At 46.4% G+C, this 22,110-nt stretch overlaps 1 protein-coding gene across 1 annotated transcript; it reads left to right on the forward strand.

The window, feature by feature from the left end:
* Window positions 1-14,168: 14,168 nt before the first annotated feature.
* On the forward strand, window positions 14,169-21,194 carry LOC120706307 (sphingosine-1-phosphate lyase-like). The gene is made up of 15 exons (XM_039990919.1): window positions 14,169-14,578; window positions 14,714-14,759; window positions 15,773-15,924; window positions 16,062-16,121; window positions 17,536-17,760; window positions 17,864-18,005; window positions 18,201-18,251; window positions 18,349-18,440; window positions 19,202-19,328; window positions 19,439-19,454; window positions 19,789-19,896; window positions 19,987-20,041; window positions 20,360-20,506; window positions 20,618-20,696; window positions 20,798-21,194. Exons 1-15 carry the CDS (start codon window positions 14,394-14,396, stop codon window positions 20,918-20,920), a joined length of 1,608 nt encoding a protein of 535 aa, XP_039846853.1. The 5' UTR covers window positions 14,169-14,393; the 3' UTR covers window positions 20,921-21,194.
* The last annotated feature ends 916 nt before the right edge of the window (window positions 21,195-22,110 follow it).

Consider the following 22,110-nt stretch of genomic DNA (forward strand, 5'->3'; position numbering starts at 1 on the left):
CAAGGCAAACAAATCCCACAAGCTCAAGATGATCAAGCAAGAATCAAGCTCAAGCAATGAAGAAGATGATCATCATGAAAGCTCATCCGATGTTGAAGATGATGGAGAACTTGCTCTCATGATGAGAAAGTTCACATGCTTGAATGACAAGATCAATAAGAAGGGCTTTAACTTTGACTCTAAAAGAAGAATGTTCCGGCCAATGGATGTCAAGAACAAAATTTGCTACAATTGTGGAGAAAAAGGTCACATCCGTCCAAATTGCCCCAAGCCGGACAAAAGAGACAAGGATAACAAGAGCAAGCATCGCCATGATACAAACGATGATGAAGAAGAAGAAAGGAAGAACAAAAACAAGAAACTTGGGAAGAAAAAGAGCTATGACAAGAAGACCAAGCTCTTCCCAAAGAAAAAAGGCAACACCAAGAGAAGCTTCTTGGTAGAAAAACAAGAATGAGTGACCGATGTCTCATCAAGCGAAGAGTCAAGCGATGAGGAAGAAGATATCGTCACCATCGCCCTCACAAATGAAGAACCATCGCTACCTCTACCTCCAATGTGCCTCATGGCCAAAGGTAACTCTAAGGTATGTGAGAGTGAAGAGATGATAGTGATGATGAGCTTGACCCTAATGAGTTTGCTAACCTCATTAATGAGTATACATCCGTTATCAAGAGGGAAAAGGGCAAAGTCAAGGTTCTTGAGAGCACTCATGCCAAGTTAGAGCTTGCCCACTCCGATTTGCTTGGCAAGTACAATGACTTGCTCAAAAAGCACAATGAGTCACTTATACTTACTAAGCAAGTTGAAGAGAGTCACAAAAGGCTTAAACAAGAGCATAGGGAGTTGGCTCACAAGTATCAAGAACTTGAATTTACCTATGAAGCAATTGACCCAAGTCTTGAGAACTTTGCTCATGAAACTATTGAAATGGTCAATGCTTCTACTTCATGTGATGACCTACTCATTAATGCAAATGCTACTAATGCTTTGCCCGAGCTTGTACCTTCTAGGGAAAAGGAATTGATGGATCAAGTGGCAAGCCTCAAGAGTAGTGTGGAGAAGCTCTCAAGAGGAGAATACATCCACAAGAAGCTTGCTTGGGTTCCAAAAACTCAACAATGATTCTCATGTGTGTAGGTGAACTACAAAGCCGGTGGAAAACATTGGGTACTTGATAGCGGTTGCTCTCAACACATGACCGGCAATGATAGCATGTTCACCACTCTTGAAGACCCCGGAGATCATGAACATGTCACCTATGGTGATAATTCAAGAGGAAAAGTTTTAGGTTTGGGTAGAATAGCAATCTCTAAAGATTTATCTATTTCTAATGTCTTGTTTGTAGAAGCTCTTAGTTTTAATCTTATTTCAATTGCTCAATTGTGTGATCTTGGACTAACGTATACCTTTGACAAGAATTGTGTTGTAGTAACTCTTGAAGAAGACAAGTCATTGGTATTCACGGGGGTTTAGGCATGTCAACATTTACTTGGTGGATTTCTCTTCAAAGAGAACAACCTCCATGACATGCCTCTTCACCAAGTCGTCTCTTGGGTGGCTTTGGCATAGAAGAATTGCTCATATCAGCATGAGCAACCTCAAGAAAGCCCACAAGAGAGGGATGATCACCGGCTTGAAGGATGTCACCTTTGACAAGAACAAGCTATGTAGTGCATGTCAAGCCGGAAAGCAAGTTGCAACGCATCATCCCATCAAGACGATGTTGTCTACCTCCAAGCCGCTCGAGCTACTTCACATGGATCTCTTTGGTCCAACTACATACAAGAGCATTGGTGGTAACCTCTATTGCCTAGTAATTGTTGATGATTTTTCACGTTGCACTTGGGTTATGTTTCTAGGCGATAAGGGTGAAACTCCGGAACTCTCCAAGACATTTGCAAGAAGAGCTTAAAGGGAGTACAACTCCCCAATTGTGAAGATCCGGAGTGACAACGGCACCGAGTTTAGGAATATGAGAATTGAGGAATGGTGCGATGAAGAGGGTGTCAAGCAAGAGTTCTCCGCCACCTACATGCCTCAACAAAATGGAGTGGTGGAGAGAAAGAACAAGACATTGATCACTCTAGCAAGAGCAATATTGGATGACTATGGCACGTCCGAGAAATTTTGGGCGGAAGCAATCAACACGGCATGCCATGCGTCCAACCGGGTGTATCTCCACCGACTCCTCAAGAAGACGCCATATGAACTCCTCACCGAGAAGAAGCCAAACATCTCCTACTTTCGAGTCTTTGGTTGCAAATGCTTCATCTATAAGAAGAAAAGGCTCGGTAAGTTTGAAAGTAGATGTGATGAAGGATTCTTTCTTGGTTATGCATCAAACTCCAAAGCATATAGAGTATTCAATCAAACCTCCGGGTTAGTTGAAGAAACATGTGATGTGGAGTTTGATGAATCTAATGGCTCCCAAGAGGAGGTTGTTGGCTATGACAATGTAGGTGATGAGGAAATTGAAGAAGCTTTGAAGAATATATCCATTGGGGATATCAAGCCGGAAGAGGTGCATGAAGGTAATGATCAAGGGGGAGGACCTTCCTCGTCTACACCAAGCACCTCTACGGTACCCCAAGTGGATGAAGATCAAGAAAAAGATGATCCACAACCTCAAGAAAATGTGCCAACACCAACACCCCAAGTTCAAGAACAAGAAGAGCAAAATGTTCCACCACAAGCACAAGTCACCCATGATCCACCCCAACAAGCAATCACGCAAGTACCGCTAGTGAAGCATGGTCGCATCTCCAAGGATCATCCAATTGGTCAAATCATTGGTAGTCCTTCCAAGGGAGTAAGAACTCGCTCTAAGCATGCTTCATTTTGCGAATATTACTCGTTTGTTTCTTGTATTGAACCCACTAGCATAGAGGAAGCGCTTGAGGACTCGGATTGGGTGATGGCCATGCAAGAAGAATTAAACAACTTCACCCGCAATAAAGTTTGGGTCCTCGAAGCTCCTCCAAAAGATAAGAACATCATCGGCACTAAGTGGGTCTTTCGGAACAAACAAGATGAACATGGGGTGGTGATACGCAACAAAGCAAGACTTGTGGCAAAAGGATTTTCTCAAGTCGAATGTTTGGATTTTGGTGAAACTTTTGCTCCGGTCGCAAGACTTGAAGCTATCCGCATCCTTCTTGCTTACTCTTCACATCACAACATTAAGTTATATCAAATGGATGTGAAAAGTGCTTTCTTAAATGGCGTTATTAACGAACTTATTTATGTTGAGTAACCTCCCGGGTTTGAAGATCCGAGGAATCCTAAACATATTTATAGGTTGCACAAGACACTCTATGGGCTCAAACAAGCTCCAAGGGCTTGGTATGAGAGGCTTCGTGACTTCCTAATCATGCAAGGCTTCAAGATCGGGAGGGTGGACACCACATTGTTCACAAAAGACGTCAACAGGGATCTTTTCATTTGTCAAATTTATGTTGACGATATTATCTTTGGCTCAACTAAGCCATGAGTTTGCTACCATGATGTCTAGGGAATTCGAGATGTCCATGATTGGCGAATTGACCTTCTTTCTTGGTTTTCAAGTCAAACAAATGAAGGAAGGGACATTCATCCATCAAGAAAAGTATACTAAAGATATCTTGAAGAAGTTCAAGATGGATGAGTGCAAGCCAATCAAGACACCCGTGGCAACCAATGGGCATCTCGACTTGGATGTGGACGGTAAATCGGTTGATCAATCCCTCTATCGTTTTATGATATGGTCTTTGCTTTACCTTACCGCATCTAGGCCCGATATAATGTTTAGTGTGTGCTTGTGTGCCCGCTTTCAAGCTAACCCAAAGGAATCACACCTTTCGGCTGTGAATAGGATCCTTCGGTATCTCAAACACACCCCTAGCATAGGCTTGTGGTACCCCAAGGGCGCTAGCTTAGATCTCTTGGGATACTCGGATTCGGATTTTGCCGGAAGCCGTGTGGATCGCAAGAGTACCTCCGGGGGTTGCCACTTGCTTGGGCATTCTCTAGTTTCTTGGTCAAGTAAGAATCAAAATTCCGTGGCTTTGTCCGCCGCGAAAGCGGAATATATAGCGGCCGGTGCATGTTGTGCCCAAATCCTATATATGAAGCAAACCCTTTTGGACTTTGGTGTGAAACTAGATAGGATACCACTCCTTTGTGACAATGAGACTTGTTTCATTTACAAGATCTTAATTCATGAAAAGTGAAAAGAGCAAAGTGTTAGATGCGTTATTGCCTAGTGAGTCATGTCATGATGAGTTTGAAGCTCTCTATCTTCAATATTCCTATGACAAGGCTCATACATTTTATTTGGCGCTTTGTCTCATTTTGCGGCTTTTCCCTTGTGTTCAAAAAAGAAAATTATTTAAGCTAGTGTGCTTTCCTATTTATTTTGAGGGGTAAAGTCGCCTATGCAAGTCCATTAACTTGAGTTTATTTGAGTTTTACAAGTTTATTGGACTTAGCATAGAAGAGTGAGCTGAGAGAAGGTTTTTGGGTTCACCGGTTAAACCGACGCTTAAAAGGTTTTAAATCATCGGTTTAACCGGCGTTACTGAGTTTTGTCTCAGCTCAGTCAAGTTTCAGGCGTTCAACCGGCGTATACAAAAGCCAAATCATCGGATCAACCGGTGAACGCCAGTTCACATCTGACCTAGTAATCAACCGGCGTTTGAATCGTTCAACCGGCGAGTTCATTTGTCGAAGCATCGGTTCAACCGGCGTTCAGATGCAGATCTGGTGGAGTCTCGGGTAAACTACACCGACGCAATCAACCAGCGTTCAGACCCTAAGCGTCAGATCAACCGGTGATAAAAAAAAATTCGCGGGGTCCACCTGTCATATATCTCTCTTGCCCCCGCGCCGCCGGCTTCACTTCCCTGTTTTGCCCTCGTTTTTCCCGACACCGCCGCCGCTCCATCCGCTCCTCCACACCGCCGCCGTGCGCCCGCGCCGCCACCGCCGTACGCCATCCTCGCGCGCTCGCCGCACCACGCCGCGCCGCCTGTGAGCCCTCTGCGCCGCCTGCGCGCGTAGCCGCCGCCACCGCACCACGCCCTCGCCGCCGCCTGCGCCTCGCATCGCCACCACTTGCTGCTCACCGCCGCCACCACTTGCCACTCTGTGCTACCGCCGAGCTCAGAGCCGTCGCTCCCACGCCGCGCGCCGCTCACGCAGCCGCACATCCTCGCCGGTTACACCGCAGCCGCAGCCGCTCCACGCTCACCAGGTGTTCGAGTTTTTTGCCTGTTTGAGATGGGACGTGAAAAGAGGAAGGGGAAGGAGGTAGTTGTGGAGAAGCCTGTCCGCAAGCGGACTCGCGCAGAGAGAGAGAGGCCGAGAGGGCCGAGATGGTGGCCAAGGCCGCCGAGGAGCAGGCGTCAGGCCGTGCTCGCCCGTTCGCGATCAGGGATCCGCCAGGCAGGGGCAGAGGCAGAGGTATGGGTCGAGTCAGAGGTGCCAGGGCCACCAGAGCCACGACTGAGGTAGCAGCAGAGTCAGATCACTCAGATACAGCTGCAGATTTAGATTCAGAGGCAGAGCAGTCTGAGCAGTCTCAGGGGCAGAGCACACACGAGTCACCGATTCTACGATGGTCTGGCCACACTCGGCAGACGTCCCCAGCAGCAGAGACTTCGCCAGTGACCAAGCGTCGCACTGGACCAAGGACGCAAGGAGGTCACCAGCCACAGGAGCCTCGCAGGTCCGTAGCAGCAGCAGCAGCAGCCCTAGAGGCCGAGCGCGCAGTGTTCCGTATGGACACTGTTGTGCGTCTGGAGCCAGGTGTGCTGCTCCAGAACTTGACCAAGGCCAATGCGGCAAAGGTCAAGAGTCTCAGGTGGAGTGTTGAGGAGGAGGACTGGTTCCCCGTGACCCGTGACAGCAGGGTCAAATGTAGGTTCTGAACGCTTCTTCAGGCCTGTTTCTACGAGACCTACCAGAGGCGGGGCACAGGATCTTCCCGCACAGAGTGCTTGACTGGGTGTCACTGAGGACAGCCGCAGGGGGAGCAGACGTCAGAGAGCACTTCGCTCACTTCAGAGGCCTGCCCAGGTTACTCCAGATAGAGCAGAACAGATTTATCGAGGACTGGGTCAGAGTGTTCTATGCCACAGCTTGGATAGCTCCAGAGCGCAGAGCAGTACACTTCGTGTTTGGAGGCCAGGTCTTTGGTCTGTCCAGGGCGACTATAGCAGGGATACTTGGAGATGACTTGGTTGACGTCTCTTTGCACGAGATGGTATATGGAGACGCAGATCCACCGCGCAGAGCTATGATTGGCGGGATTGCACCTTCTCACGAGGCGATCTCTCAGTGCTTCCGCCAGCCGTTTCCAGCGTCGTATGCCAGAGTGCCCAGCTTGCTGACCCCGGAGGCGTACGCAGTTCACATGGCCCTCCGGAGGACGTTGTTGCCGAGGAGTGGCTACCCAGAGGGGTTTACAGGCTTGCAGCAGCTGTTACTACTTCACATCCTCACTCACGAGCCGTTCGATATTGTTGACTTTATTCTGGCTGAGATCGAGGAGGTGCTCACTGACGGGATGGGGGTCGTGAGGCAGTTTCTGTATGCTCACTGGATCAGCTATATCTGTTCTATGATCGTGCCAGCTGAGTCACCCGTCATTGCAGTCTACCGTCAGGACGAGGCTCCCCGGTTCCCAGTTTACCGTCCAACAGCTCCCCAGGACCGGAGGAGAGGCAGATAGGCCAAGAGAGCTGCCATGGCACAGTTGTCCCCAGAGGCACAGGCCCGAGTGGCACAGGAGGATGAGGCACTGCTAGCTGCCGAGGCCCAGCTTCCCGGAGGAGATGATGAGATACACTGGTCTGAGCTTGAGTCAGACTCCTTCGAGGACGTCGAGTACTTCCCTGCAGCAGCCCCAGCTAGTCACGACCATGAGGCAGGGGGGTCCAGAGAGCCAGCCCAGAGTCACCGGCAGCAGCTACAGTTACAGAGTCTCAGGTGACTCAGCCGTCCGAGCTCACCTCTCTACTTCAGCAGCTTGTTACTCAGCAGCGAGAGGACCAGATAGCACAGGAGGAGGCCAGGAGAGCCCATGAGGCTCAGCTAGCAGCCATACAGAGGGAGGCCGCCCGAGAGCGTGTTGCAGCGGAGGAGCGGTTTGTCGGCCTTATTGACCGAGTTTCACAGAGGACAGACACTCAGTTCCAGCAGATGCAGCAGGGGATGATGGCGATGTTCGGGATGATTACTCAGCTGTACACTCACACCGAACTCGTCCCGCAGCAGCCAGGACAGCCAGGTCTTCAGGGTGTTGGAGCATTTTTAGGGTCCGGCTCTTGATGTGTGCCGGCTTCAGAGTTTCACTGAGTCATCTCCAACAAATTTCAGTCAATTTTGATAAAATTTTATAATGTGAACGCAAGGTTTTATTTTTAGGGTCCGGCTCTTGATGTGGAATGCATTTCATCCAACTTCACTTGCAGATCTATTGCCTACCCATTGAATTATTTATACTATTGGGTAATTATCCACTCATTTGGATATGGATTAAATGGGGATGGGTAATATGTGGGTATGGGTGTGGATAATCCACCCCCTCTCCAACGGCAACGTGAGCCCAGTGTACTTGTGCAATGTTGATCTGATTTTTCAGTTCAGAGGGAAACGGAGCAGCCGAGCATGGGGGCGGCGCATGCGTGCGTTCTCTGATCCTCCCCTATCCGTACGTGGACCCGAGATCTACGCCTCCTCTTCTTTTCTTGATCCCAACAGTGAAATGATCTTGTATTATTGGTTAGTTCCAAAATCCAAAGGATATGCATGATTGATGATGGTGGCCTCCGGGCCTCCTATAAATACTCCCCCTTCCTCATTTCTTCGCAACAAGCAGCTCGCGATCCAAAACCAGTGGCAAGCAAAGAGCGAATCTTCGGGCCTTCAGGGAGGGATCAGAGAAGATGGCGAGCATGATGAAGCTCCTCCTCGTCGCCATCCTCGTCGTCGCGGCAGCCGGCAGCCCCGCTGCCACCGCGCAGGGCGTCGGTGTCAAATTCAGAAGCGCCGCCGGGGGTGTCGCCATCGAATCCGGAAGCGCCAGTGCGGCGCAGCTGGGAGCCGGCCAAGCGGGGGCCCAGGGAGCCGGGGGAGTTGGTGCTGGACTCGCCCGCGGCGCCGTCAACGCGCACGTCTGACCCATCACTTCACTCTACTCGGTCTTCATTCTCTGGGCACACCAGGGTACTACTATATGATGCCAATCTCATCGATAAATAAATATGATTAAGTATCAGCTTTTGTATTTGTGCGTCGTCATTGATATATCATGGAGTATTCATTACGTCCGATATAGGTTTGATGTGCAACCGTTTTAATTCGACTTGTGCGATTTCGGCTCAATCTCTCGTCCCGTTCGCGAGTGACCCAACAAACACTTCAGATCACAGCCCAACAAGCAGGCCCAATCAGTCCTCCATGCCCTACGCGGTGGCAGGCGGCTTTTTTATTTTTATATTTATTAAAAATGTTTTTTATAGAAATATATTTTCGGTTTCACATTTTACAGTTTTATACCCCTACCGTCCGGCGGGGGGGGGGGGGGGGGCGGCAGGGACCTACATGTAAATAAACATAAAAAAATTTCGTGGAGGCCCCTGGCCGTAGCCTGCCGCCCCCAGCCAGGCGGCCGGCACCTGCCGCCCGGTGGAGGGGCGGCAGGCAGCCCGCCCGCCTGGCAGGGGGGCGGCAGACTCCCCCCCCCAAATATAAAAGCTGAGCTACTTCCCTCGCACCCTCATTTCCTGTCCACGAGATCCAGAGAGGGGAGAGGGAGAGAGGAGGGGTGAGAGAGGTAATTCCACCGGTGAAGCCCTGCCGGATTTTGAATCCGAACCGCAGCTAACCAATATTTCTCAACTATTATAGACTTGTTTCTAAAATAATTATGAATTAGAACAGATTTAGTTTTTGGATAGTGAAATATAGAATAGTAAACTTAGAATGACAGTACCCTATTGCTATTTCAAACTCCGAACTCCTAATATCTTGTACCACTGGATTCCCAAAACCCTCTTCACGCCATTCGCCTAGCACTGGGAAGCTCTCATCGTCCGATGAGTCCCCACATTGCTCCATTATTCGCGCATCCTGGTCTTCTTTCTCCATGTCCTCCACAATTCCAGGTATCCGCTCGCCTTCATCTGCTAAATCTTGTAGTTCTGGTTCTAGAGCTTACACGTTCTCTTATTCTTTATCCTCTTCCATCTCTTCATTCCAGTCAGATGTTGTGTGTGTTGACCCTTCACCTAAATCACCGGCCTTCGGCTGAATCTGAATTACTATTGCGAGAGGCCACCCACTTTCAAGAACTGCGTGCATGTAATGTTGCCATTCTTTCGTACTACTTATAGGCGTCAACTCCCAGAAATTCCCATTAGTTTCCCAGGAAGTCAAGGTATGAACCGTAAGCAAATTAGTCTCTTGTCCACGGGAAAAAATCCGGTCGTCTCTTGTCCACTCTCTTTATTCAAGCATTTTCTTTCATGCAATTTATTCATGTGCTTGGCTTAGAGATCATAACTTAGCTCTACCTTGCTAGGCTTTTCTTCCCGGTATTTCTCTCATAACTTGTGTAGGTAGCTTAGTTATCCGGTTGGTGAATTGATGCCTTACTAGCATTGCATAGGTTAAGGTTGCTTTATTATGTTTTAGAAATTGAAAAAGGCTCAATTCACCACCCCTCTTAGCCCATCGATCCTTACAGCTTCGCGCGGTGGAATTACCTCCCTCACCCCTCCTCTCTCCCTCTCCCCTCTCTGGATCTCGTGGACAGGAAATGAGTGTGCGAGGGAAGGGACTCAGCTTTTATATTGGGGGGTGAGCCTGCCCCCCCCCCCCCGTCGGGCGGGCGGGCTGCCGGGCGGCAGGCTCCAACTAGGGGCCTCCGCGCAAAAAACATTTATATTTATTTATATATAGGTCCCTGCCGGGCGGTAGGGGTATAAAACAGTAAAATGTGAAATCGAAAATATACTTCTGTAAAAAACATTTTTAAAAAATATAAAAATAAAAAAGCCGCCGGTGGCCGCGGGGGCTGCTGCCGGGGGAGCACCGACGACTTCACACCGCCGAGCGGGCCGTAGACCATGTAGAGGGCGGCGGCGACGGGGAAGCCGACACCTTTTTTTCATTTTTATATTTTAAAAAATAAAATTTCAAAAATATATGCCGAATAGGAAAATTTTCAAAAATGGGGGGCCTGGGCGACAGGGTGCCTGTCGCCCATCCAGTTGGCGACAGGACCTAAATGTAAAAAAAATTTACATTTAGATCCTGGCGCCTAGGGCGCATTAAACAGTAAACTTGTAAAATAGATATAAAATCGGAAAAATACAAACTCAACTGTTCTGGATTCTATGAAATAATATCTACAACTTTTGTTACATAAAATTTTTCATTTGATCAATGTATCTAAATCAAGAAAAATAGTTCTTGTACCTAGAATAATCTGAAATAATTCATTTGGTCTAGTTGTGCTTATCTAAAATTTACCAAACTTTTTTATAGCTCTTAGGAAATAAAGTAATGGTACTGTAAAAGTTATGGCTTCTAATACTCAGTATAGCACCATGGATAAATAACCCATTTAAACTAGACATATTGCAAGATTTAATTTAAAAACTTATTCTAGAAATGTTTTCTGGGCCTACCAATTTTGTACAAGTCTATACTCACCATATGCAACACTCTGGACAAAGGTGACATGCATCCAAAGGATGGATCTTGAGATTTAAATAAAAATGTATTAAACTGTTATTTAAAATAGAGCAAGATATGTTGATCAAATTAAAAAATTTATGTAACAAAAGTTGTAGATCTTGTTTCGTAGAATCCATAACAGTTGAGTTTGTATTTTTATGATTTTTCTACGATTTTATATTATTTTTACAAGTTCACTGTTTAATGCGCCCTGGGCGCCAGGACCTACATTTAGGTCATGTCGCCAACTAGATGGGCGACAGGCACCCATTAGGGGGGCGACAAGTATCTATTTTTGAAAATTTTCCTATTCGGTATATATTTTTGAAATTTTATTTTTTTTAATATAAAAATGAAAAAAGCGCGAAGCCGACGCTGAGTGCCATGCACATGTTCACGGCCCAGTCGGGGCGCGTCTGGCTAGTGAAGGCCCAGAAGAGCGCGCAGTAGGCGTACTGCGCGAGGCGTTGAGCAGTAGCAGCACGACGCGCCAACATGGACGCGCTCCCGCTCCCGGCGCGCGCCGCCGCCGCCGCCGGCGCTGTTGCGGCAGTACACGCCTCGGAGCTCGCGGCGGGCGTCCGCGTCGCGCCACCGGAGCAGAAGCGCGAGGAGGTGGCAGAGCCGCGGGTGCTGGTACGCGCACACGATGGTAAAGAGCGCGTTGAGCACCTGGTTCGCCGCCTCCGTCCACCGCCGGCGCCACCGCGCGCCGGGCACGGCGGAGTTGAGCGCCCCCGTCACGAGCAGGAGCACGAACGCGATGCCCGCGGCGACGAAGGCGAGCCACACGAGGAGCGCCGCGTTCGTGGGGTGCCACGCCCAGGCCTTGCACCTGCCGCGCAGGGCGCGGCAGTCCACGGAGCGGTGCAACCATAGTTTCTTGGATGGAAGAACTGCCCGGCCTGAGCAAGTCCAGGAACCGCTCCTTCTTCTCCTTGCCTTGGCTCTTCGTGGCAGAGGGGCCATGCCTTTCGATGGATGTCTCGTGAGATTCCATGGTGGGTTTCCAAGCCTCTCCTTGTCAGTCAGAGTAGAGAGGGTGATCCATTCCCTCCAGCTTCCTTGATCTGAACCTGCTACTAGTTGTGCATGTACTTGATAGTTGCTGCAGGCATTAGCGTATGCGTATATATACTCAGTGCTTGATTTGGTTGCTTAGAGCTATAAAATGTGGTCAAATGGATTTATCTTGGTGTGCATTCTTTGTGCTACAAGAGTGCAAGTGTGACTCCCTGTCAAATATGGCAAGTTGCTTCTGAAACTTCAATCCTGGTCCTGTGTCAATGCTTGAAACGGTCAGAAGGTTTCAGCAGAGAATAACACTGAAAAAGTCAAGGTGGGCGGGCACAGTGAATGGATTAATTCAATTCAGTCTCGAGTGCGCGCCTGTTCGCGTGCTATTCAGATGATGGATGCAGCTTCTGTATTGCTCGTGACAAACTTGCAGGAAGAAACAACTTTGGCATGCTGACAAGGTTCAGTTGGGTTGCGCAGGACGGCCATTCAGACTGGACTAAGCTCGGTCCTCCCTAATAGATGGGAGAAAGGGAATTTCGTCTTGTGGTTTCCACATGATTAGTGTCGATGCTATGCTCAGTACGCCAAAAAGGAGTTTGACAACATGTACTAATTAAGGACGGCCAAAGAAAAGAAGAGAAAAGGAGGGAGCATGCAGCAGGTGCTTTCAGCACGCCATGTAAGACTTCGATGCGGTTTACTTCTATGGTCTTCAGATTTCCTAGGTCTAGCAGGCCGCAGGCACCCCAATTCCATTGCTTCTAGAAGGACAGGAGCGGACTGGTGACGCGCAAATTCAACACGATCTTTTGTCTAAAAAAAAACCACAACGTACTACTAGTACGCTAGATGCCATTTTAGAATATGTACAGTTGTACATCAAAACATTGAAAAGGTATGCCACTAGCAAAGGAAAAAAAATATTTCAAAGGCCCATAATGATATCAGTGAACGTGCCATAAAGAAGAGATTTATTTTTTATTTTTTGCACAATTCTTACTACTAATTCTAAGCCATTCTAGATTATCATTACACTTGACACCTCACACGCATAGTTTAGCAAAGGGGGGAACATATCCGTGACATTCGGGTGAATCAAAGCTACGGCTAAGCCCGGTACTTTGGCTAAAATGGTGACGTGCAAAACTTGTCAACGGGCACATTTATTGGCCTCACTCGACTCGGGCCGCATCCGAGCACGGACGCCTTTGCTGACTTCACCCCGTTCTTGAACCGTATTAAAAATCTGTAAAGGCGTCGTCGAAGAATATTAGCACTATTTTCTTATTTCAAAAAAAAATATTAGCACTATTTTATTTCAAAAAAAATATTAGCACTGTTGTTAAAAAAAGGGAAATAAAAAATAAAACATTGATCGCCGTGCCTTGTTCCGCCTGCTTTGCTCCCCTGCTGACTGCTGTCCAGGGTTTACCTTTTCGTTTTTTTTCCGAATCCCGCCGTTTGCCGGAAACGAAATTTCGGCCGAAATTTCGCTAATTCCGAACGGAAAGAGAATTAAAATTCAAAAAACGAAATTTCGGTGAATTCCGACCGAAATTTCGGTGATTTCGACCGAAATTTCGGTGATTTCGACCGGAAAATGATGTCCGTTGTGATTTTCGTACTGTTCCCGAGGTCAAATGAAAAACTTTTGAATACCAACTTTGTTCAGTTTTTCGAGATCTACAACTTTTGTTTCAGGAACTTTTTAATTTGAGCAATGATTTGAAAGTTATTTAATTATTTCAAAAACTACCAATTAAAAGTCTTGTCATTTCATGTGACAACTTTCATTTTCTCTCTTAGGCCTCAACTGGACTTTTATTATTCTTGTTATGGCGGATATTCCTATAAATTTTTAGGGACATTAGTTGATCCAATTGAAAGTTGTTTTAAATCCAGGACAAACATGATTTGAATTGGTTATCAATTCATGTGACAGTGTTTGAATTTTTTGTTTGATTCAATTTGTATAGAGAATTCCTAAAATGTAATTTGTATAGAGCGAGGAGGGGTCTGGAGAAATGACAAGCTGCATCGGATACTAAAAAACTATAAATTCTACCTCATTAGACTACAAATAACCTTGTTTTTCAACTAAAATGTAATTTTAGCCTAGCAAATGATTTTATATTTAAGTGTGTTCTAGTCCTATTTGCTCAGAAGAACACCTAGCTTTTTATCATATTTTTTTCGAATTTTTTATAAATATTTTTGAATTTTTAAATTTGAAAACGAAAAATGGCGAAAAATACCGAAATTTCTCTTCTCGGTAACTAGCGAAAACGAAAAAAAAACACCGAATTTCGGCGAAATTCGACCGAAAAATTTAACCCTGCTACTGTCTCCGCTGCTGCGCCGGCGACTGTTCCGCCCCGCTCGTTCAGAATTCCTCTCTGTTGCCGGGCGCGGCGGCTGCCAGCCTGCCACTGTCCCCCGTGCTCACCCCTCCCTCCGGCCTCCGACCCCGCAGCTCCTGACCTCCACGGCTCCACCACCTCGGGGCTCGGTGCCTCCTCCTCCTCCTCGGCTTATATAACAATTCAATCCGCTCCTCAGCACAGCTCGATCCCCCTCCGCAACACGACACCGCCACACACGCCCCACACCACACCAATCCGATCGAATCCGGGGCGACGACGGCGGCCATGGAGGCGGCGGCGGAGCTGGCGCTGCGCCTGCGGGCGGCCGCCAACGGCCGCCTCGCGCGCTGCGAGCCGCTGGCGCTCGTCGCCGCGCCGCTCCTCGCGCTCCTCGTCGCGCGCCTCGTCCACGCCGCCGCCAGCGCCGTCGCCGACCGGGGCCTCGTCGCCATCGCCATCGCCGCCGTCAAGTCAGCGCCCCCCCGCCGCCCTCCTTCCTTCCTTCCTTCCTTCCTTCCTTGTTGCTTGATTCCTTGGTCACGCCTGCCTGCTGGCATGCACTAGCGTTGCTCGATGCTCATCTCTCTGTTATGCCTCTCCCGCAGGTTGCTGCCGGGAGTCTCCGGCTACATCGCGGCGGAGAAGAAGAAGGTGAGTGGCCGCCTCATGGCTGTTGCATTGCATATCTTTCCTTTTTCCTTACACGCCGGAAAGAAACAAAGAAAAATCCAAACCTTTTCGCCGCTTCTTACTTTGCGCCAATCGAGATGCGCTCGCGTTTTTTGTTGGCCGTATCAGAAATCAATCTACCCTCCGTGCTTAGCTGCTGATGGGTTTAGTTCATTTTGCAAAATTGTGTAAGGATAGATTGATTTCTGATACGGCCAACAAAGGGAATTGGATTTCGCCGGGGAGGTTAGATAGCCAGTCACTGTTTCCCTTCCCCTTAGGATAGTAGTACTCCGTAGTAAGCAAGAAGCTTATTGCCACAACCAACGTGTTTCCGTCAACAAGTTTTGACGTACGCGTCTTGAAAAAAAGATGCTTTCTGAATCGAGTTTAGATCTTGGCAAAGACCAAAGAGCCAAAGTCCCGCACGCCGCCTCGTTGTCAGTACTGTTCACATGCTGATGCCCATGGGGGATGGGGCCAAGCTTCCCCTTACTGATACGTTCTTGCAGTTTGCACCACGGAGTCCGTCCGTTTCCTTTTCGGTGCTACACTGCTACAGTACTCTCCTCCTTTAAATCTGGCTGAGTATTCGCATCTTAGCTAGCTGCTTTCGTGCACGGTACCTTCTAAGGCTTGCGCTGCTTGATCAATGCTGTATTGTTGTTTATTAAATACTCCCTCGGTACTCGTAAAGAAAGTCATTTTGGACAGCGACACGATCTCCAAAGTTTAACTTTGACTTCTTATTTTTATAAAAATATTTAGCGCAAAGTGACATTTTTATATTTTTATGAAAATGTTTTTCAAGATAAATCTATTCATATGGTTTTTGTATTTTGAAACTCAACAACTTAAAAGTTATTCATGATTTACATTCCCAAAGCATGGAGGGAGTACCTTTATATGAAATCTAACAGGATATTCCTTGCAAAAAAAAATCTAACAGGATATCCTCAAAACATCACGACGTTTCCTTGCTGCTACTGTGTCAGGTTGTTGACAAGATGCAATCTGGTGGGACCTCGTCCAAGAACAACCGGCGAGCTGAGTTGCCAACCATTGGCCTTGGTGAGGAAGTGATAAAGGATCTTGAAACATTGAAGGCCAAAGATGTAGACTGGCAGGGAAAGTGCTCTGGCACAGTGTACGCGCACCTCATTCTCGCAGACAATAAACTGAAACTAGTGCAGCACAGAAAGTTCCAATTTATTAATTATCAGCCTTTGTTCTGTTCATTATTTTTCACATTAATTTAATTTATTGGTTAACTTTTTTTTGCAGATATATCGCTGGAAGTGAGTCTGAGGGCCATTTTGAATTGATAAACAAAGCTTACTCTATGTAAGGCTGATATTTCTCTCACGTCCCTTCCAATCTTGATTGATCCAATGTACACATTCTTTTTGCGAAGTCTCATCTAAATCCTATATTTTGTTCTCCGCATAATAGGCAGTATAGCAGACATAGGTAGCTGTTATTGTATTAAGTTCAGGCGTATGCATTCAGGATCCATTAGTGAATGAAAAATGAATTCCGAACTATTGCTGATGTTTGAGGAATGCCTTTTTTTCTAACCAATGCTCAAAGTTGACACGTGATTCTGTTTAGTTTATTTTAAGTCTTATATCATCTATTTAGACTCAAATTCTGCTGTGTCCTGTCTACTACGGGTACCACATCAATACATCAACATCAACATCAACAAAGCCTTTTAATCCCAAGCAAGTTGGAGTAGGCTAGAGTTGAAACCCAACAAAGACCATTATTCATGGTTCTGGCACGAGAATCGCGGCTTTCCAAGCACTCCTATCCAAGGACAAATCTCTAGGTATACTCCAGTCTTTCAAATCTCTTCTAATTGTTTCTTCCCATGTCAACTTCGGCCGGCCCCTGCCTCTCCTCATATTACTACCGTCGTGCTTTAGGATACCACTATGCACTGGTGCCTCTGGCGGTCTCTGTTGGACATATCCAAACCATCTCAGCCGGTGTTGGATAAGCTTTTCTTCAATTGGTGCTATCCCTAGCCTATCCCATATATCATCATTTCGAACTCGATCCATCCTTGTATGCCCACAAATCCAACGCAACATGCGCATTTCTGCAACACTTAATTGTTGGACGTGCCGCCTTTTTGTAAGCCAACATTCCGCACCATACAACATTGCCGGTCTAATCGCCGTTCTATAAAACTTGCCTTTTAACTTCTGAGGTACCTTCTTGTCACAAAGGACGCCAGATGCTTGGCGCCACTTCATCCATCCCGCTTTGATTCTATGACTAACATCCTCATCAATATCTCCATCTCTTTGTAGCATCAATCTCAAATATCGAAAGGTATCCCTCTTGGGCACTACTTGGCCTTCCAAACTAACATCTCCCTCCTCATGAGTGGCGCCGAAGTCACACCTCATATACTCAGTTTTAGTCCTGCTAAGTCTAAAACCTTTGGACTCTAGCGTTTGCCGCCACAACTCCAGCTTCCTATTCACTCCCGCACGGCTTTCATCAACTAACACGACATCATCAGCGAAAAGCATACACCAAGGAATATCACCTTGTATGTCTCTTGTGACCTCATCCATCACTAGGGCAAAAAGATACGGGCTCAAAGCTGATCCTTGATGTAGTCCTATCTTAATCGGAAAGTCATATGTGTCACCATCACTTGTTCGGACCCTAGTCATTACATTATTGTACATGTCCACATACTTTGTTGGGAACGGGTACCACATCAATAATACTTTTTTTTCAGGTTTTCACACACTAATCCGCTGCATCAAGATGTATTCAAGAGTGTGGCACACATGGAAGCTGAAGTAGTTGCAATGACAGCTGCTTTGCTTGGCAGCAAAGAAAAATCATCCGGTGGACAAATTTGCGGCAACATGACATCTGGTGGAACTGAAAGCATATTATTAGCAGTCAAAACATCGCGTGACTATATGCGATCAAAGAAAGGAATTACAAAGCCTGAAATGTGAGATAATGATCGATTATGTTTGATTTGCTCGACCAGTACCTTTTTCTTTTGAAAGATTTGCAACTTGTTGTCTCCATGGTAAGAAAATGTTATTGTGCAGGATAATTGCTGAATCAGCACATTCTGCATATGACAAGGCTGCTGAATATTTCAATATTAAAGTGCGTCGTGTGCCTGTGAACAAAGAGTTTCTTGCAGATGTGAAAGGATTCAAGCGATGCATAAATGGAAACACCATAATGGTAAGCTTTTGCATGTTTTTAAGTCACAATGGTCCTCGATGTCCTTGTTCTCCAGTTAACCCAAACTGTTCTGTTGTATTTGTTCTACTTCTATGTAACTGTATGGTGCTTACTTTCATCTTTCACTGGGAAGTCTTCCATCTACTCATATGTGTTTTTATATATAATGTTCCCTAACAAACTCCTGCTATACAGATGGTTGGATCTGCACCAGGATTTCCGCATGGTTTAATTGATCCTATTGAGGTATGAAGCTAAATTATTATCATTTTAAAATATTACTTTGTTATGTTATTCCTAATGCATAAGCTGGTTTGTTGGTTGCTTCACCTCATATCTCCAGGAACTGGGGGAGCTGGCTTCACGCTATGACATTTGCTTGCATGTTGATTTATGCCTTGGTGGCTTCGTATTGCCTTTTGCCTGTAAGCTTGGGTATGAGCTCCCTTCATAGCTGTTTCCTTTTCCTAGTCATATGATTTTACTAGGTATATGCACTTTGAAGATCTAAATAGAACATTTCATGGTGACCTTTCTATTTATTACAGTTACTTGGCCTAAAAATTATTTCTTCATTCCAATAAAAGTAAAATGCTGAATGCCTAGAATTGAGCAATTGACCATTTGAGAACATTAATACCATGACTCCAGTAGGTTGCAAAATTTTCATGTAGCCACTCTATCTTGCCCACCCCAACTTGAAGCAGTTCAAATGATTAAAAGTTTTCTTCTTAAAACATTTCGTTCATTTGAATTCTCTACGTAGATATTTGAGGTTCAGGAATCTTTTTAGATTTGTTTGCCAGTCAACACCAATTGCCTCTATGTAAAAACTGTCACTCATTTAGGATAAATAAACTTTTAAAATGGTTACGGCTGAATATGATACATGATAACAACATATGTGAGTAATATGTGCTTTCGCAAAAAATATGAGAGTAATATGTTTACTTCTTGTGATCCATGATTTAAACGGAAATAAAAAAGCTTCAAAAATTTTAAATTTCTGATATAAAATCAGCATGTGAATATGTTTGATAGGTTTAACTTGTTTCATTCCTTTCCTTTTGTGGCACACTAGTCGTTTTCTGGATTCTGGGAAGAATAGCAGTACATCAATGAGGTCCATTAATTCCTTTGTGAATTTTGAGTGTCTGACAGTGTGTTTTGGTCTGTATTTTATATGCAATATGCAGGTACCCTATTCCTCCTTTTGATTTTTCTGTCAAGGGTGTTACATCAATCTCATCAGATGTTCATAAGTATGGATTAGCCCCAAAGGGCACAAGTGTTGTCCTGTACAGAAATCATGAAATTAGAAAGGTAAAAATAACCGTGCATATCTGTCTTGACTTATTTACTCGATCAAATTCTAACATTTCCCTCTCCGTGTGATTGGCTCTGACATCTCTGGATATTATGAACGAATTCAGCATCAATTTGTTGCTGGTAAGCTCGTCCTTCCAAAATAAAATGAAACTTCTGACTTTTATGTGTACTCCTTTCATATCATCATTTCCATTATGGAAAGATACATAATTTTAACAGCTTAGCAGGTATGAACATGTTGGGAATATAGCTGGAAGAATTATTACTAATTTTATTCAAGCGGTCTGGAGAAATTGCCAATGTATCCTTTAAATCAAATATATATCCGTTGCAAGTAGTACTTTCGGCTGAAAATCACTTAAATTGCTTTGCCTTGTCAAACATGAGTACTGTGTCTTGTTCAAAAGTTTGAACAGTGCTTTATAGCGGAGCTTGTGTTTCCTTGTTTATTCAGTTACCGAGTGGACCGGTGGGCTTTATATTTCTCCCACCATTGCTGGAAGCAGGCCAGGTGGATTAATTGCAGGAGCTTGGGCTGCTATGATGTCTCTTGGACTGAATGGTAACAAATTTATTCTAAATTTCATTAGTATGGTAGTGACTTGGAAATAAAATAATAATTGTGATGTATACTATTGTTTTTTTATTCCAGGCTACTTGGACAGTACAAGTCGTATCATGGAAGTTTCAAAGAAAATACAAAGAGGGTAAACTTGTTTGCACAAAGTGCCTGAATGCTGGACTATATAAATGAAAGACAAAAAAACAGACTTACTGTAGTTATATGTTGTACCCATTTTGTTTATTTACTATAATTTTTATTTGAACTAATAGTATTGTCATAAATAATTGTTTTCTAGTACTTGCATGCATTGTCAAATGCCAAATTAATTAGCACATTTGTAATATTTCTATACAATTCTTTAAAAAAGTAATAGATGTGCTTTCCTATAAAGTTTCTTTGACTGGATGCTTGAAATGAATTATGATGTGGCTATCGTTAAAGATTCTCCCGGTTTGTGCAGGATTGATGAGATCCCAGGACTGTTTGTGATTGGGAAACCAGACATGACCGTTGTGGCATTCGGCTCAGATGTTGTCGACATATTTGAGGTGAATGACATAATGTCATCGAAAGGCTGGCACCTTAATGCTCTGCAGAGACCTAACAGGTAATCCTATTTTCAGACAAACAATTGTATCTTAATTCCGTCAGCGATGGGTATTCTAAGTTCATAATCAATCCATGCACTGACCTAATCTGGTAATATTCTTTGATTCAGTTTACACATTTGCGTGACCCTCCAACACACAACTGTTTATGGGGAGTTCCTGAAGGACCTGCAAGATTCTGTGAACACTGTGAGTAGCTCAACGCTTGTCATGCCGCCTAGTTGCTACTGCATTGATCCATTCAGTCGCTAGGAAAGACCTTGCTTTCTCATGATGGTTGGCATTTGCAGGTGAAAGCAAACCCGGGCCCAATCAGCGGGGGGATGGCTCCTATCTACGGCGCCGCAGGGAAGATGCCAGACAGAGGCACGGTGAAGGAGCTTCTTGTGGAGTTCATGGACAGCTCTTGCTGAAACTGATTATGGCTTGTGAATAACAGTCGAATTGTTGTGATTTGTTTGTTGTCTCAACAACACAAAGTTACTTACCATTGGAAAGGGGAAACAGGCAGTGAGGGCGTTACACCATATGCATACAGGACCACAACAACTGAGTGAGCATAGCTGTGCAATGGAGTGTCTGTATGATTGTACATCAATAACAGAGCATGCCTATGCAAATGCATTGTACCCACCAGATTTACACATGTATCTTTTCCAATAAAACATGGGTCACATTTCAGGCGTATTTTTTTAGATAAATCGTTTCAGGTGTATTGTCCCTTGGGGGGGGGGGGGGGGGGCAGCTCCTCTAGTCTAGTTAGTTGGTTAGAGGGGTTGAGGTATGGTCGCCCCCTGCCGGCCGGGGTTCGATCCCCGTCAAGGACGGATTTTCCAGCGTGTAGTGCAGGGGTAAAAAAATCTCCCTCGCTATGCTCGTCGCAAGACTTGGCCCTCTCGGGCTGGGGGGGGGGGGTCTGCGGTCGGATGAAGTCGGGTTGCTTTCTCTTAATGAAAAGGAAAAAGTCCATTTTTGACCCCTCATGTCATACCCATTCTCTCTCCCTTCTTCACTGCCGACGCCACCATCTTCTCTCTCCCTCTTCATGCTCCCGCCGCCGGGTAGCCTCGAGCTCAGCCCCATGTTCGCGCCGCCGGCCCCAGCTCCTCTCTGTCCCCGTGCCGAGGTCCAGCGTCGCGCCCCCCGTCCTCCTCCCCACGCCACGCGCAGGCGCACCACCCTACCTCGTCGGGGCTTGCGGGAGTAGGGGTGGCGCAGCCACCGGAGCTCATGGCGCGCTCATCGGGAGGGGGTGGCGGAGCAGGGTAGTGCATCCGCCGGAGCTCGCGGAGCAGGCGGCTCGGTGGCACAGCTCAGCGCAAGCAGGGGGGCGGACCGGCAGCGGGGCGGGCGGGGCGTTTCTTCCTCCTCCCTTCATCCCCCATGGCTCCACCCCGCACCGCCACCTCTCCCCTGCGGCCTCTCCTTTCTTCCCCTGCGCGCGGTGGCAGGCGGGGCCGCGAGAGGCGGCAGGGTGCGCGAGCGGCTGCGCACGCCGGTCGACGGTGCGCGGCAGCCGGCAAGGGCGCGCGCGGGAAGCCACCCCAACCCTCCTGCTGCCTCGCCTTGTCGTCTACTACACGCGCACCCGCCTCGCCACCCG

This window comes from Panicum virgatum, chromosome 5K (assembly GCF_016808335.1).
Source record: "Panicum virgatum strain AP13 chromosome 5K, P.virgatum_v5, whole genome shotgun sequence".
NCBI lineage: Eukaryota > Viridiplantae > Streptophyta > Magnoliopsida > Poales > Poaceae > Panicum > Panicum virgatum.